The following is a 15222-nucleotide window of genomic DNA, read 5'->3' as shown; positions in this document are numbered from 1 at the left end:
TATGAATATCACTTTCATGCCTCCAGATAGTTCTTATTCCTCTGTCAGCTTCCTTGGATGCTCACCCCTCAGAAAGTATTGAATTTTATTAAAAGTCCAGGATTCAGGGAAAGCCTTATATGTCCAAACCAAACATGAGTTTCTCTAAGTGTCACTTATAAGAATATGTACACAATCCTCCCTCAGCCACCAAAAAAATAAGTACTGATTATACTTAGAAAAGATTTTTTATTTAATGCAGTGAAGGTATAGTCAACATTGCCATTGAACTAAACATCTGAAATTTCATAGAATGAAACAAAAATTAGTCATCCATTAATGGTTACTATCCACTAGGTACATCTGGGGTCGCAGAATATCAGGCTTGTAGACATTTGAGCAGACACTGTCAGCGTGAAATGTAAACCTCACACAAGGTATAATCAAAGGTAATTTCAAACAAATTATCCTATCAACAAACTTTCTGTAGTAACATCAACTTCATGGAATATTGTCTTAGCAACATAGAGTGATGGTATGCGAATATAAGCATGTCGTTACAAACATGATGCACTAAACGGAGCTTATTGAGGTCAAAGCCTTTCTATAGAAAGGGATTTAATTGACAATCTTTCAACCATAGTGTATAAACAGATCAAAATAGTTCTATCATAAGAAATAGTATTTAACAACATAGCTTTAAAATAAAAATACTTTAAAAAATCAGCTTTGATGAGATTAAATTTATTGTTAAAGAATTTAGAGAGAAATATATGTTTCTTGCTTCGGTCTTTTCTACATTTTTCCAACATAACCCCCATCTTCACCCTTTCTCAGTCTATTAATAAAGTAGTGCAAAACATTCTGTAGCAATTTTAGGCAAGCTTAATCCCCTACCAAGTCGGGGGTGGGGGGTGGGGAGTAAGACATTCTCACCAAATTATTTCTCTTTCCAGAGGTACACTCACTTGAAGTTAGAAAAACTACCACAAGAGTCTTGGGAATGCAATTTTTAAATATAGATTCTATAGTAAGTAGTGAAATCTTTTTAAAGGCAAACTCCCCCTCCCCATAAGCAGTTTATTTTACAAAATAGATTTTCATGCATTCATATTTTCAAGAATGATTTTTTTTTCTATAAATGAATGTAACGAAACACTGGCATATCACTTAGTACACTGCATTCTCCTCTACATTACAATTCACACTAATAACAAAAATCATAGTATGCATTAAAGATTTCAGTAATCTAATGAGAAAGCACATAACTTTTTTTTCTGTGAGAACATGTGAGTATTAAATATTTTTAGATATTTAGGGGTATAATCTGACACCAAAAGCAATATGGATTTAGTTTGCTAGTATGTTTACTGAAATTTTGCTAATTTTCTAACTTGATACAAATTAAAGTAGTGGTAGGTATAAAAATTCAGATAGGCATTCATTTATAAACCTGGCAGTATTTATGTATAATCCTGTAGAGATTTTAAGGTTTTAGATGGAATGATAGAAGGAAAGTTTTCTTTGTAGGATTTCAGAGTATATCTTTTGAGGGGTGAATATACCTTCACTCATTAGCTTAAAGTCAGCCTAGTCATAGCTAAATACTTTGCTGAGGAATAAATGTCAGGATCTGAAATCAGAATTTATGTGAAATTGAAATGCATCTGTTCCATTATTCACGTCTTGGGACTCCCTCTTCCCTTTCAAAGTGTGTAAAACAGAAAACTGTAATGTACTTTTCAGATAAAAAATAGTCACGTGAAAAAACTAACATGTATGTAGATTTAATCAGGCAAAACAAAGCATTTAATCTAATCTGGTTCTTCCACTTGTAATTAGAGAAGTGTGTATCTCCCAGTGTTACCATTCTTACATTAGTTATTCCAGTGTGTTATATTATTAGCCACCGCTAACAAAGCTTTCATTCCAGCAGTAAGTAAACTTTTATCAAATTGATTCTGTACAATGGAAGTATATTTTCAAAGACATATGCCCTTATACACTATTTACAAAGTCTCACGATCATTTTTTTAAGAGGTAAAATAAATAAAAAGCAGAAAGAAAGGAAATGCTGCTGAAGCTTGAAGGATTTTTTATCTTCCCAAACAGATGCTGGTCTTCTCAGTGCTGGGAGCGAGCTAGCCAAGATTGTTTTTCTTCCTTTTACATGGGCTATGAGAGGGATCTGGTTTCAGTTCTTGGTATTGCACCTGTTTAAACAGAGTTCAGAGAAAGACTGGTCAGGTGGCCACTTTGTGGCAAAGGAAGGAAAGACTGCTTGGAGGAAAAAAGTGCTCACTCTGGAAGCTGTATGAGATCTGCAGCTGGGATACAGAAAACAATAGAGTGATACAGCAAGAGTCTGAGGGAAATCCTGCCAGAAGCTACATGAGAACCCCGATGTGACCTCTGGTAACAGACTTCGGTTTTCACTGTCCATAAGACATAACATTAAAAGCAAAACCATCTCATCTATTCTGAAGGGATGGATAATGGTTCTTTACAGATTATCGTGTAATATAGGTTTAATATCCAGCTCACTCTCATGTCTGACACTAAATAAAAAACTCAACTGGAACAAAGGAAAAAGGTATCACTGTCACCCAGTTTCAAGATTTTGATAAAAACACTTCTCATTTTACTCTGAAAATAGTTGATTAATGGGCATTAATTAACCTGAAAGGATTTTAAAGAATTGAGATATGCTCCAGTCTTCAAAAGCCTTCTCCCCCACTCACTGACTTTAAATATGCATCTTTAAAATTCATTCAATTTGTGCAGATTGTGCAAAGAAGTGTTTTTCTCCCAAATGTCCACTGGCACACTTTGCTTTCATCATCTAATATTCCTGTTTCTTCCCTTCAGGTAATGGTGACTTCCCTTCAGTCTCCAGCTGAACCTTCCTTGTCCCTGAAGGCTCTGGTAGGTTCTTGATGCAACCCCTCTCATTCCTCATTCTCCTCTATGAGTTCTGCTAGGTTAGCACCCCAAGTAGGCTAAATTTCTCAACAGCATGATCAGCAACAGGCTTTATTAACTTTACCTGTCTCTTTAAAACCTTTGAAATTAAAAGGATATAAAATAAAGTTAAAAACTAATGCTACCCTTCATTAAAATAGTAGTAATAATAGTGAAATCTACATACCACTTGTACATCTGAAGGGACTCTGGAAAGGAAGTCAAGCAGTTCGTTGTTGTCAATTGCATAGGGACACCGAAGCTTTTTTGTAAATTTATTGATGCCTGAAAAAGTGATAGACTATTGAAATCTCCATAGTTTGTTATAGAAAACACATTTCTGGCAAATGTATTAAAGTGCTTCGAAGATCTAGATTAAGCTGCCCTTTAGCCTTGAATGAACCAATAAATCCAGCTGTCTCTCTTCCTTCTCTGAACCCTTCCTCTCTCTTTCCCAACCCAATGGCTGCTGTTTTTGTCTTTGTATTTTAGTGGCTTCCTTTGCAGAAAAAAAAGGCACGTGGCAAGAATAGTCAATGACCTTATTTGCTTCTCTCCTCCCCTCAGTGTTACTGTACTTCAGTGTCCCATCTATGATGAAAATTGTCTTCCTGCATTTTGATTGGGATTGTTTTTAAGGCAAGAAGTCTCATTTATTGATTTTCTCTTTTTGAAAAGATAAAATATGTGTGTGTGGGGGGGGGGGGGGAGCTCACTGTTACGCAGGCTAAATGTGTAGAAGACCTTGATTTTATTTCAAAGTTACTTTAAATGAGAAAGGATTTATCACCAGCTTAAAAACAACAACAATAGCTTTGAAGATGGTGGTATAAAAGGATCCTGAACTCCGATAAACACACCAGATCTACAGTTGCTTATGGAAAAACTTCCTTTGAAAACTGGCTGAGTGAATACTACACATTGGACGAACAAGAAAAGGCCCACGTGGAAACAGGTAGGAGAGTCTGCGGCACAATGTCACAATAAACCCCACCCCCGGTGCCACACCTACGGTCTGGAGGGAACTCCAGTCCAGAGCTTCTCCCTGAGGAGCATAGGATTTGAACCCCATATCAGGCATCCCCAACTGTTAAGACTTAATACGTGAGAGAGAAGCCCCCCAAACTACTTCACTTTTTTTTCTTCCAGTTTGAGAAATAATTGACATACTTGACTATATAGGTTTAAGGTGTATAGCATATGAAATGATTATCACAGTAGGCTTACTTAACATCTATCATAGGGCTACAAAACAAAGAAAGGAAAAATATTTCTTGCTATGAGAACTCTTAGTATCTGCTCTCTTAACAACTTTCCTTTATATAATACAGCACTGTTACTATATATAGGAAGTATATATAGCATAATACTCCCTAGGTCCATTCATGATGACTCAAACAGCAAGATTACATTCCTGTTTATGGCTGATTAATATTCCATTATATAGATGCGTACCAATAATTTATTGATGGACCCCTAGGTTGCTTTCATGTCTTGACTATTATAAATAATGCTAAAATGGATATATATATATATATATATATATATATATATATATATATATATAGTTTTTTCAAATTAGCATTTTGGATTTCTTTAGATAAATACCCAGAAGTGGAATAGCTGGATTATATGGTATCTCTAATTTAATTTTTTGGAGAACCTCCAAATTGTTTTCTGTAGTGCCTATACCAATCTACAGTCTCACCAATAGTGCACAAAAGTTCCATTTCTCCACACCCACACCAGCATTTATTTCTTGTCCTATTGACAATAGCCGTTATTACTGGTGTAAGGTGATATCTCATTGTGATGCTTTGTGTGTGTGTGTGTTTTTAATCTTCACTGAAGGATGTTTTTATTGATTTTGAGAGAGAAAAACATTGATGGGTTGCTTTTGGTATGTGCCTGGATCGGGGAGAACACCCACAACAATTTTTGGTATATGGGATGACTCTCCAACCAACTGAGCCATTTGTATATCTTCTTTGAGCTAGGACCTGAATAGAAATTTTTCCAAAGAAGACATACGGATGGCCAACAGGAATCTGATGAGGGAAATACAAATCAAAACCAAAATGGCAAACCTGTTAAAAAAAATAAAAAGTTAAGTGTTGGCAAGGATGTGGAGAAAAGAGAATCATTGTACACTCTTGGTGGGATTGTAAATTGGTGCAACCACTACAGAAAACAGTATGAAGGTTCCACAAAAAATTAAAAATAGAACTACAGTATCATCAGACAATTCCACTTTTGAGTATTTAATTGTATAAAATAAACACTAACTCAAAAATACATATGCACTACATGTTCATTTAGCCTTATTTACAATAGCCAAAATAATGGAAACAACCAAAGTGTTAACCAATGAATGAATGGATAAAGAAAATGTGATATATAATGGAATGTTATTCTGCCATAAAAATAGAACAAAATCTTGCCATTTCCAACTACATGGATGGACCTTGAGGGCATTATATTAAGTGAAATAAGTCAGAGAAAAACAAATACTGTATGATTTCACACATGGAATCTAAAACAAAAATGAGCTCATAGATCCAGAGAACAGATTGGTGGTTATTTGAAGAGGGGATTGGATAGTGGGCTAAAGAGGTCATAAGGTACAAAATTCCAGTTATAAATAAGTCATGGGGATTTGATGAATACCATGGTGACTATTGTTAATAATATTGTAATTGCATTTTTGAAAGTTGCTAAAAGTACATTTTAAAAGTTCTCATCAGAAGAAAAAAATGTTTCTATCACTGGCATTGGGATTTTTAGAAATCAGTTTTTCTTTTAAATTACAAGAAGTGTACATTAAATTCTTGCAAAAGAGGCTGCCATGATTGACTAATTTGGATCACAACAGCCAAGAATCATTAGAGACAAACAACATCTACCCATGCTAAGTTACTCATTAGTTAATCCTCTGTACTACCTGGAGAGTCAGTGTGGATAAGGGTTAATGCAGTTGAAATGTCAAAATAATGTATAAAACTTAGAAGTATCTATTCTACATATTCTGTGTTATAATGTAAAATTTCAATGTGACAAGTCTATTCTTTTAAATTTATACTAGAGGCACAATGCACGAATTCGTGCACCAGTGGGGTCCCTTGGCCTGGCCTGCGGGATCGGTCTGAAACCGGCATCCCCTGAGGGGTCCCAGATTGCAAGAGGGCGCAGGCCAGGCCTAGGGACCCCAACAGTGCATGATCAGGGCCGGGGAGGGACCGTGGGAGGGCTCCAGGGTATGTCTGACCCATCTCACTCAGTCCTGATCAGCTGGACCCCAGCAGCAAGTTAACCTACTGGTCAGAGCATCTGCCCCCTGGTGGTCAGTGCACATCATAGCAAGCGGTTGAATGGCCTTATTATTATATAGGATTGCACTTAAATTACCAAACATAGGCACATTGAAATATATACCGGTAAACAACTGTATATGAAATCAGTAGTCTGATAAAACCTGAGCCATAACCTAGAACTTTGTGGCTCTTGAGGGTATGTAGCAGAGTAATTTTCTTCCTGTGTCCCGATGTGAGGCCCCTCTGAAATTTCTGGTTAATATTTCAGCAATCACTTACCACTAAAGGAATACTGTTCTTGTTTCCTTTCATTGAATGAAACAAGAGGCCCAAACACATTCTCTAAAAATTACATTTAAGACTAGCCAGTGGCTCCCAAGTTACAGAGCCAGATGTCTGCCATGGGCTCCAGCTTCCAGGAACCTGGGAAACCTTGGCAACCGAAACCAGATTCACCACCTATCACAACCTAGATGGCAGGAGTGGCCCTCAGTTGGTTAGGGGTAATAACTGCCAAATGCTCTACTCTAATTCCTTCACAATAAGAGCATCTGTTTTAAATATCAGAGAAAGGAATGCAAGATGAGGGCTGGAACATACACTAGGGCAGTGATGGGCAACCTTTTGAGTTTGGTGTTTCAAACTTCGCCAAAAAACTGAGCATAACTTGGGTAGTGTGTCCCTTTGAGGAAAAAACATTATTTCGCAATATTTATAGTTTAAATAACATAAATGTTTCATCCTCGGCATGCGGCCGCCTCAGCGGCCGCGTGTCATCAAAAATGGCACTGACACGCGTGTCAGAGGTTCACCATCACTGCACTAGGGAAAAAGAACATGGTGGAAAATGCCTTTTCCCTAGCATAGCGAAAGTACTGTCTTAGGTGAAACTGTTTCTTTAAACTATAGAAATTAAGAAAAAAACAAATAGTCACTATTCCCATTACCCCTCTCTCCCTACCCAAGATACAGAGGTAAGGTTATGTATGGTAAGTGATAAGAGGACATATTCATGATAGGAAAAAGGCCAAAAAAATTAGGGAGAAAGGAATCTTAAAAGTGGAGGGCTTAGAGACATCTAACCCCCTTCTCCCTTTATTCCAGTATAGTGCTTTAAAGCCTTAAAAAGAACAAAACATTCTCTTTGATCTTTTTGTTGTCAGTATGAGCACATGTTGTCTGGAGTTAAGGCCCATTTCGGTTCTTTGTATTTTGTATAAGTTTAGCAATCTTAGGTGTGTGGAGACCAGGGACAAGTAGAGAATTCTACTTCTACCCAGTCTTGTGTATGTGCATATCTATACTAATAAAAAGAGAAATATGTAAATTGACCATACCTCCACAGCGCCCACCAGCAAATCAGGAGGGAATATGCAAATTAGCAGGACAAAGGTGCCGACGGCCCCGCCCCCCAGCAGCTCCAGGCACAGAGCAGCTGGGCAGGGCAGGACGCCTGCTATGAGAGGGATGGCGGGGGACGGAGGGAGCTACAGGAGCGGTGCTCCGGCCAGAGCGAAGCGAAGCCTCCAGCTGGAGCAAAGGTGGAAGGCGGCCAGAGCGAAGGCCTGGGTCCCAGGTGCTGGAGGAAAACCGGTGCCAGTGGAAAACCAGTGCCGGCAGCCAGGTGAAGGAAGGCCTATTGCACGAATCTTCGTGCAATGGGCCTCTAGTCCTATATAATAAAAGGCTAATATGCAAATAGACCTAATGCCAGAACAACTGGTTGCTATGACATGCACTGACCACCAGGGGGCAGGTGCGGGACATGGTGGACGTTGGCTGCGGTGAGATGATGGAGCAAGTGAGCAGGGGCGCCAGACCAAGGCAGATACCAGTTGGTGTCATCAGGGTGAGCCGCTGGTGGTTATTGAAAACTAGCGTTCCCGTTGCAGGAAAAATCCTGCAATAGGGTTTCCTGCTGCACTCTACCCCACCCTGCCTGCTCTCCTCCCTTGTCCCCCGCTCCGCGATCTCCGCCAGCCCCCCTGCTTTTCTAACTTCTCCGCCAGCCCGCTCTCTTTCTTCCCCAGCCCCGCCTCCGCTCCTCCCTTCTCCGCCGGCCCGCCTTCTCCGCCAGCCGGCTCTCCTTCCTTCTCCCCTGGCCCCGCCTCCGCTCCTCCCTTCTCCCCCGGCCCCGCCTCCGCTCCTCCCTTCTCCCCCGGCCCCGCCTCCGCTCCTCCCTTCTCCTCCCCCCCCCCCCTGCTTGCTTGCTTCTCTGCAGCTTTGCTCCCTTCTGCAGCTCTTGGCTTCTTTCTATGCTGTCGCGATATGCAAATTAGCCACCATCTTTGTTGGGATAATTTGCGTATTTGTCCTGGTGTGGCTTGGGCGTAGCGAAGGTGCGGTCAATTTGCATATTTGTCTATTATTAGATTAGATTCTTTGCTCCTGTGTGCCGCGGTCCCGCCCAGCACTCGCACCTGCTGCCAGCGCCGGACCCGCTCACACCCACTGCCAACACTGGCCCCGCTCGAACCCGCAGCTGGCACTGGAGCTGCCGCTCAACCCACTGCCGGTGCCCAGCGCCAGTCCCGACCACTCCGTGCCATCAGCAGGTACAAGCAGCGGCTGCAGGCCCTGATCACCCCTGAGGGCTTCTCCACCTCCCCCTGCTCCTGAGGGGCTATCGAGGCAGCAGCCGTCGCTTGTACCCACTGCTGCTGCTGGCCCCAATTGCTCTGCACCATCAGTGGGTGTGAGTGGGGCTGGTGCCGTCAGCATGTGGGAGCAGTGGTGGCAGACGGAACCAGGGGCCATGGCAGGAGGGGCCAGGCGAGGACGCAGAGGATGGGCCGAGACCTGCCCCTGTGCCTACTATAGCCTCGCGGCCCACAGTTCCTTTCAAGGTGCACGAATTCATGCACTGGGCCCCTAGTGTATATATAATATGTATGTATGTATATAATTAATGTCATAATTTTATATATTAGTCAATCTTGGAGATTAAGAATTTTCCAAACCAAGAGCTTTGTCAGATATAGGGGGGAGGGAGGAACCTCAAAACTATCAAGAATGCTGAAACTTGGTACACAAGAACTGTTGGCATGCGGCATAACTGCATTAAAAATTAGGACCCAAAAATATTTTTAAAGGAGGTTTTTGCAGAAGCATTCTTATTTAGTACACATAAAGCAGGTTTCTTGTTCCTAAGCAGCCTGTCAATGACAGGGACCCTTTTCTGTATCCTACAGGTGACCTCTTAAACAGGTGGCCGTATATAGTACCATGTTTACAGACACTTCCACAAGACAAAGCACCATAGCACAAAAGCATATTGTCCTGAATGCACCATATGGCTTGAAATGCCTCTGTTTACGTGTAAGTGGTGAAAATAAATCAGAGTGATATCTAGACAGAGCTACTCTTTGATGTATGAAGAATCTGCACAGCTACCTGTTTATAGTATGATGGAGCCTATGGTGCCAGATAAGAAAAATGCATTTTGCAGGTAGACTTAAATCGTTATACTGTTGTGATTTTTAACCGACCTGTCTCTTTTCATCATGGAGTAGCTTCATGACCATAAATATACGGAACTACTGACAGTATAATTCATCCCTTAAAAATAGTTTGTTCTTAGCAGCTAAGACAGTTAAAAAAGAAAAAAAAAAAGGCTTTACTTACCCCAGACAAGGACAATGTATCTCAGTGGAATGAAGTACAGGACGACTGTGAACACACAGAGGGCGACGATGGCCAGCCAGCTTAGGAATGGGACCGTCCAGTTGAAAGTACTGAATGAGAGGTTAACATTAGCAATCTAGCATTTCTTATTAGGAAGGGAGGAGGCCTCAAAAGATATTTAAAGGAAATAAGAAATTATACATGATGTGGATAAATGTTAGTGTTTTTGTTCTAATTTCCTGGTAATGTATGTTATATTCACTTGGAGTGGGGGTTGTCCTGGGCAGTTTTTGATCCAATAAAGGATGATTATTAAGAGATTTTCTTTCAGTACTATATCTCACCATAATTTAGGAGTGGTTCCTTAGTTTTGTAGCATATGGCTTGCTTATTGTCTTCCTAGGTCAAATGTTTAATATTTAAATTTTTTTTTTTTTTTACTTTTTTTTAGTAAAAGAACCAAAGTTGCATCAATCTGATTGTCTTGTTTTCAATTACCTTTAGGGTCTGGCTTTTTGGACTTGATCATTTTCCTCCCATGGCTAGAGTGAGCGACCTGTAAACTGCCAGGTAAAGAATCATGTCTTCCCTCCCTTACACCTGTGCTTCCCTTGCTTCTGCTGCTTGTGGAGAGAACAGAAGGCTGAGGGTCTGCCTGCTCTCCTGGGGCGCAGCTCAGAGCCATCATCACACTGTTCCTTGTACGAGGGCACTGGCTCTTCCCTCAGAAAACCCTTCTCTGGGCAGCTTCACTGAAGGGCTCCCTGTGTTCTCTCTTTCTCCTCTTGGAAGAGGAAGTATCCAAGAATCCTTACCAGTGTAGCTAATGTCAGGGGAAACAAGACTGTCCTTTTCTATTTCCACAATGCATTGTGGAATCTAAATCTAGAATATGATCCCCATTCAAGAAAGTTGTGGAATGAATAATAACAAAATGCAATTATAGAGGCTTTTCACTTTGTACTTAAAGATTGCATTATATTCCATGTGACTATAGGGGAATTTCTCTTTTTAATATTCAAAAGATTATTGTGCAGAAAAGATGGCTGCACCTCAGCCTATACTTATTCTTGTATCACTACTGTACCTATGGAAGTTCTACAAAACCTAGTTTACCCAAGGCTGGTCCACAGCCAGGATCTGGTCCTAGGCTTCAACTGGCCCTCATGTTTTCTAGCCAGCACCTGTTCTGAAGTCTCTTAGCACCCAGAGAGATTAAGAACCATTTTTCCTCAGGCATTCACTAGCCTGACCGGAGAGCTGACCCAGGTCTTCTGGTATCAGTGAGATGCTGCCACCAGGTAACACCCAGTATACCTCAGAGAAAGGACAACACTCAGTAGGGAAAGGCCCCATTTAGGACTTCACCCTGTGCTTCACGGACAGGGTGTGGAGAATAGGGGAACTTTCTTAGAGATGGAGAAAAAAACATTGAGAGGAAGAAGGGAAAAGAAAGACGTGGGAATCAATTTTCAGAAGTCTAAGACTGATTGTTGCTTCGAGGCACATTTGGGAGAGGGAGGCTGTTCTGTCTAATGTGATATGAGAACATGGAAACTCAGCATCTATGCATGTGTGGAAATGTATTCAACAAAAAAATGACATGAAATAAGACTCATCCCTTGAAACATCAAAGGCACTACACCTTTAGTTTAAATAACTTACTCCTCTCAAATTCTGTGTATGCTCAAGGAGTCAAATCTGCAGAACATTTTGGGTTATGAACAATAAACAATGAGTGGATATATGAAACTAGGAAAATGTAGGCTTAACCGGATATACAGCACCCCTTCTTGAGTGGGCCAGTTTTTACATAGTTCAGTAGTAGTATGGGGCCTTAGTATATTTTTACTGATAATCAGTTGTAAATCACCTTATTGTTTTTATAATTAAAGTTGTTTTAAAAAGTAGATTAGTAAAGTATTTCAAGTAAAACACAAGTAATATAAAATTAAGAATGTTTCTTAATTTTACATTAGATATTTCCTAAGGCAATTTTTTAAAAACATCCACAGAATTAAAAAAATATTTTAATGGCCAAGCATTAGTTTATTTCATCTATAATATCTTAGCTATATATATATACACAAATTTGAAAGTATATTTTGGTAGGGTGCTATATATAATATGACTTACAAAAAAATTTAGATTAACTTGAAAATATAGCTCAGCCAACAATAAAATGTGTTCTTCCTTACCTGAAATCCTCATTTTTGCTTAGTGTATTTTTTTCTATCATGAATTGATATTGTTTAAGAACAAAGTCTTTCACTGTGAAAATGTGCTAAAATTTAGAACAGTGTTATTTCTCCAAAGCTACAAGCATGATTTCTTTCCAACCAATATGTTCTAAATTTCAGGAAGGAAATTGACAGAACTTTCATAAAACCAAAGACTGACAGAAACAAAGTAAATAATGATGAAACTGAGTAATAGATCACCCAGAAGGAGTGTCCCCTGCCAAAACGAATTGGCATTTCACCCTCTTGAGAAACAAATGGACACTCTTGTCTCCACAGAAGGCCTGGGTCCACATGTCAGCATCACTTACTTCTTTATCCTTTCGCCTAAGGAAGCCGCTTCATCTAGGATGTTCTGGACACTGATGCATACCTCCTGGATGGCATAGATTTTATTTATAAACCCCTTCTTTTCACTGTCCTAAAATATAATAAAAAGAGAGGTTCTGTATGAGTAATGGTATTCTTCAGTGCTTGAATTCTTTGCATTGTTCCCGTCTTACATTTTTAAACTTAAACTCTATGTCTCTTACATACAAGAAGCCCGTGAGAATTTCAGGATGTAAAGGGAGGGGAAGGAGGATGAGTAGCCAGTATTGTGGACCTGTGCTAGTATAAAGGTAGCTGTGAAGCAGGGCACTCAGACTGTTGCTGGTGCCCTGATGAACAGAAAAACGTCAGCCAGGGGGAAAGAAGGTATAAAGAGTGTAAGAGAGGTCATGTCTCAGAATGACCACAACCAGGATCTGCACTGACCCTGGACCCACCGTGACTCACTACTTAGTAGACCTTGTTTTTTGACCCCACCACCCACACACCTGAGTTTGGTTTTAGCTTCAGATATTTCATCAGCAGAGACTGCTGGGTACAAATTAGAGGACCTGTCAGGAATGAAAACTGCAAACAAAAATGACAAGGTTGCCCAGTCAGTGTGGTTCAGTGGATGAGCGTCAACCTTTGAACCAGGAGGTCATAGTTGATTCCCAGTCAGGGCACATACCCAGGTGCAGGCTCGATCCCCACTGTGGGAAGTCCAGGAGGCAACCAATCAATGATTGTCTCATCATTGATGTTTCTCTTTCTCCCTCCCCCTTCTTTGAAATAATATATCCACCCCCTCCCCACTCATACCCTCTCCTCCCTGGTATCTGTGTCCTTTGGTTAGGCTTATATGCATGCAAACAAGTCCTTTAGTTGATCTTTCCCCCTCACCCCCATCCTCCCCTGCCTTCCCTCTGAGGTTAACGGTCTGATCGATGTTTCTCTGTCTCTGGATCAGTTTTTGTTCATCAGTTTATGTTGTTCATTATATTCTACAGATGAGTGAGATCATGTGATATTTACCTTTCTCTGACTGGCTTATTTCACTTAGCAAAATGCTCTCCAGTTCCATCCATGCTGTTGCAAATGTCAAGAATTCCTTCTTTTTTACCGCAGCATAGTATTCTATTGTGTAGATGTACCACAGTTTTTAATCCACTCATCTGCTGATGGGCACACTTAGGCTGTTTCCAAATCTTAGCTAAGCTATGGTAAATTGTGCTGCTATGAACATAGGCGTGCATATATCCTTTGATTGGTTAAATGACAAGGTCAATTAAAACCCACTAAGTGGACACTTTCTAGGATAGTACCGAAGACAGATGAGATATACAATAAGCCTGGCCCCCTCTTAAAAATAATAGCCATGGACTTCATACAGTAGCTTATGCTACATTGGGGTTCTAACTAAACTTTTTTTCCCTTTTTTGTACTTAGTTCTTCATTTTAAAACTTATGCTGTATTTAAGCAAACTGGTGTGCTCCAGGGAACGGGTGGCTGGGGATTGAGCAGAAAGCACCCAGAGAGTGGTGTGAGCCTGGGGGAGGTGTGTACATTTTGTAATTTTAGACCCAGAGGAAGAAATAGTGGTGGCCTTTCACGATTGAAAATTCTGCTTAGTAGCCTGGCATCACAGGCACTCGCCTGGGCTGTTTGGTGGAGACCATCCAACCCTGATTCCATGACTCCATTCCTCCATGCCAGCTTGAATAGCTCTGAAAATGTAGCTCCAATTTCATTCCTTTAACTTCTTTTGAACGCTTGCACACTGTGCCAGAACACTTGAGGCCTCATGTGGCAGGCAGTGCTTGCTGAAAGCCGCCAGGAAGCTAGAATAATAATGTCGTCATGTTGCACATTTACATACTGACTTTCATTTCAGAGGAGTCTCTGAAGCACTTTGCACTGTGAACACTTGGCTGAGGCTGGCATCCTGCCACCTTCAAAGCCAAGGGCAAGTGACTGACAGGTGTATATGCAGCCTCCAGGGACAACAGGGTCCAGTGGGACTGAGGACATGGGGACCAGTTTTATAACATGATCTTTAGATACCAGTTACTTAGAGCCTTTGTTTTTAATTTAATTCCCATGGGAGATATTGCCTACATTATTCATCTTGCTTATGCCACAATGGACTGTCAGACAATGAGGTAGATGAGGTGCATTAGGCTCAAAGTATAAGGAAAAATTAGGTACTCTCAGAGTCCCCACTATCTTCAATTCGTCTTTTACTTGTCATTACAGACATGGGTGAATCAATTTCTTGTCTTTTTTCCCTCCTCAGTAATAAAAATAAATGTGTAATTGCACCTACGCAATTTTACACTTTAGAATAAAATGGATAACCAGTGGCTCCTTTTAGTTCCTTTCATAATTACAAAGTTAATCTGCTCTAATCATCTTCATGGCCTTCAGTGTCCTCTCTCAAGTACTGGCTAAGTTCATTTATGTCTATGAAGTAAAGTACTCTTATAAATACTTTTCTACATACAGAATAAATCAAGCTGAAATTGAAGCATGTTGGTTATACAGAGAAAGCTCATTGAGAAAAATGTCTTACCTATTTGAAATTATGACTTGAAAAATATTTCCTTCATAATAGTAAAACATATAAAATATTTAGGCATAACCTTAAGACATGTGCAGACTATATAAAGAAAACAGAAGTACTGTGGTTCTGCATCAGGACAGTGAATATTAAAAGAATGTGTTCTTTTTTTCAGTTGAATGTACAGGTTTAATGCAATTTTTTGCAAATCCCAATGTGTCTGGAGTGGAGTGAAAT

At 40.2% G+C, this 15222-nt stretch overlaps 2 protein-coding genes across 17 annotated transcripts in view; one reads left to right on the top strand and one right to left on the bottom strand.

Moving 5' to 3' along the window:
* The window catches only part of SLF1 (SMC5-SMC6 complex localization factor 1), a 78212-nt gene extending 76063 nt beyond the window's left edge, over positions 1 to 2149 (top strand). Inside the window, exon 23 of the transcript XR_013815114.1 lies at positions 2092 to 2149. The gene's annotated coding sequence lies outside the window, so the exon portion shown is untranslated. The remainder of the gene's footprint in view (positions 1 to 2091) is intronic.
* The window catches only part of MCTP1 (multiple C2 and transmembrane domain containing 1), a gene marked incomplete at both ends in the record, with an annotated part of 442947 nt that continues 429782 nt past the window's right edge, over positions 2058 to 15222 (bottom strand). For 15 of the 16 annotated variants that reach the window (XM_079799000.1, XM_079799009.1, XM_079799010.1 and 12 more), the window contains 4 exons: positions 2058 to 2192; positions 3128 to 3225; positions 9876 to 9985; positions 12427 to 12536. In XM_079799000.1, coding sequence (XP_079655126.1) covers positions 2121 to 2192; positions 3128 to 3225; positions 9876 to 9985; positions 12427 to 12536 — 390 coding nt within the window. Of the gene's footprint in view, positions 2193 to 3054; positions 3226 to 9875; positions 9986 to 12426; positions 12537 to 15222 lie in introns of those variants that run through there. The other variant, XM_079799006.1, reaches the window with a different exon arrangement.

Source organism: Cnephaeus nilssonii (genome assembly GCF_951640355.1).
Source record: "Cnephaeus nilssonii genome assembly, chromosome: 2".
In the NCBI taxonomy this organism is placed as follows: domain Eukaryota; kingdom Metazoa; phylum Chordata; class Mammalia; order Chiroptera; family Vespertilionidae; genus Cnephaeus; species Cnephaeus nilssonii.
This window is presented reverse-complemented; position numbering and strand designations above follow the sequence as displayed.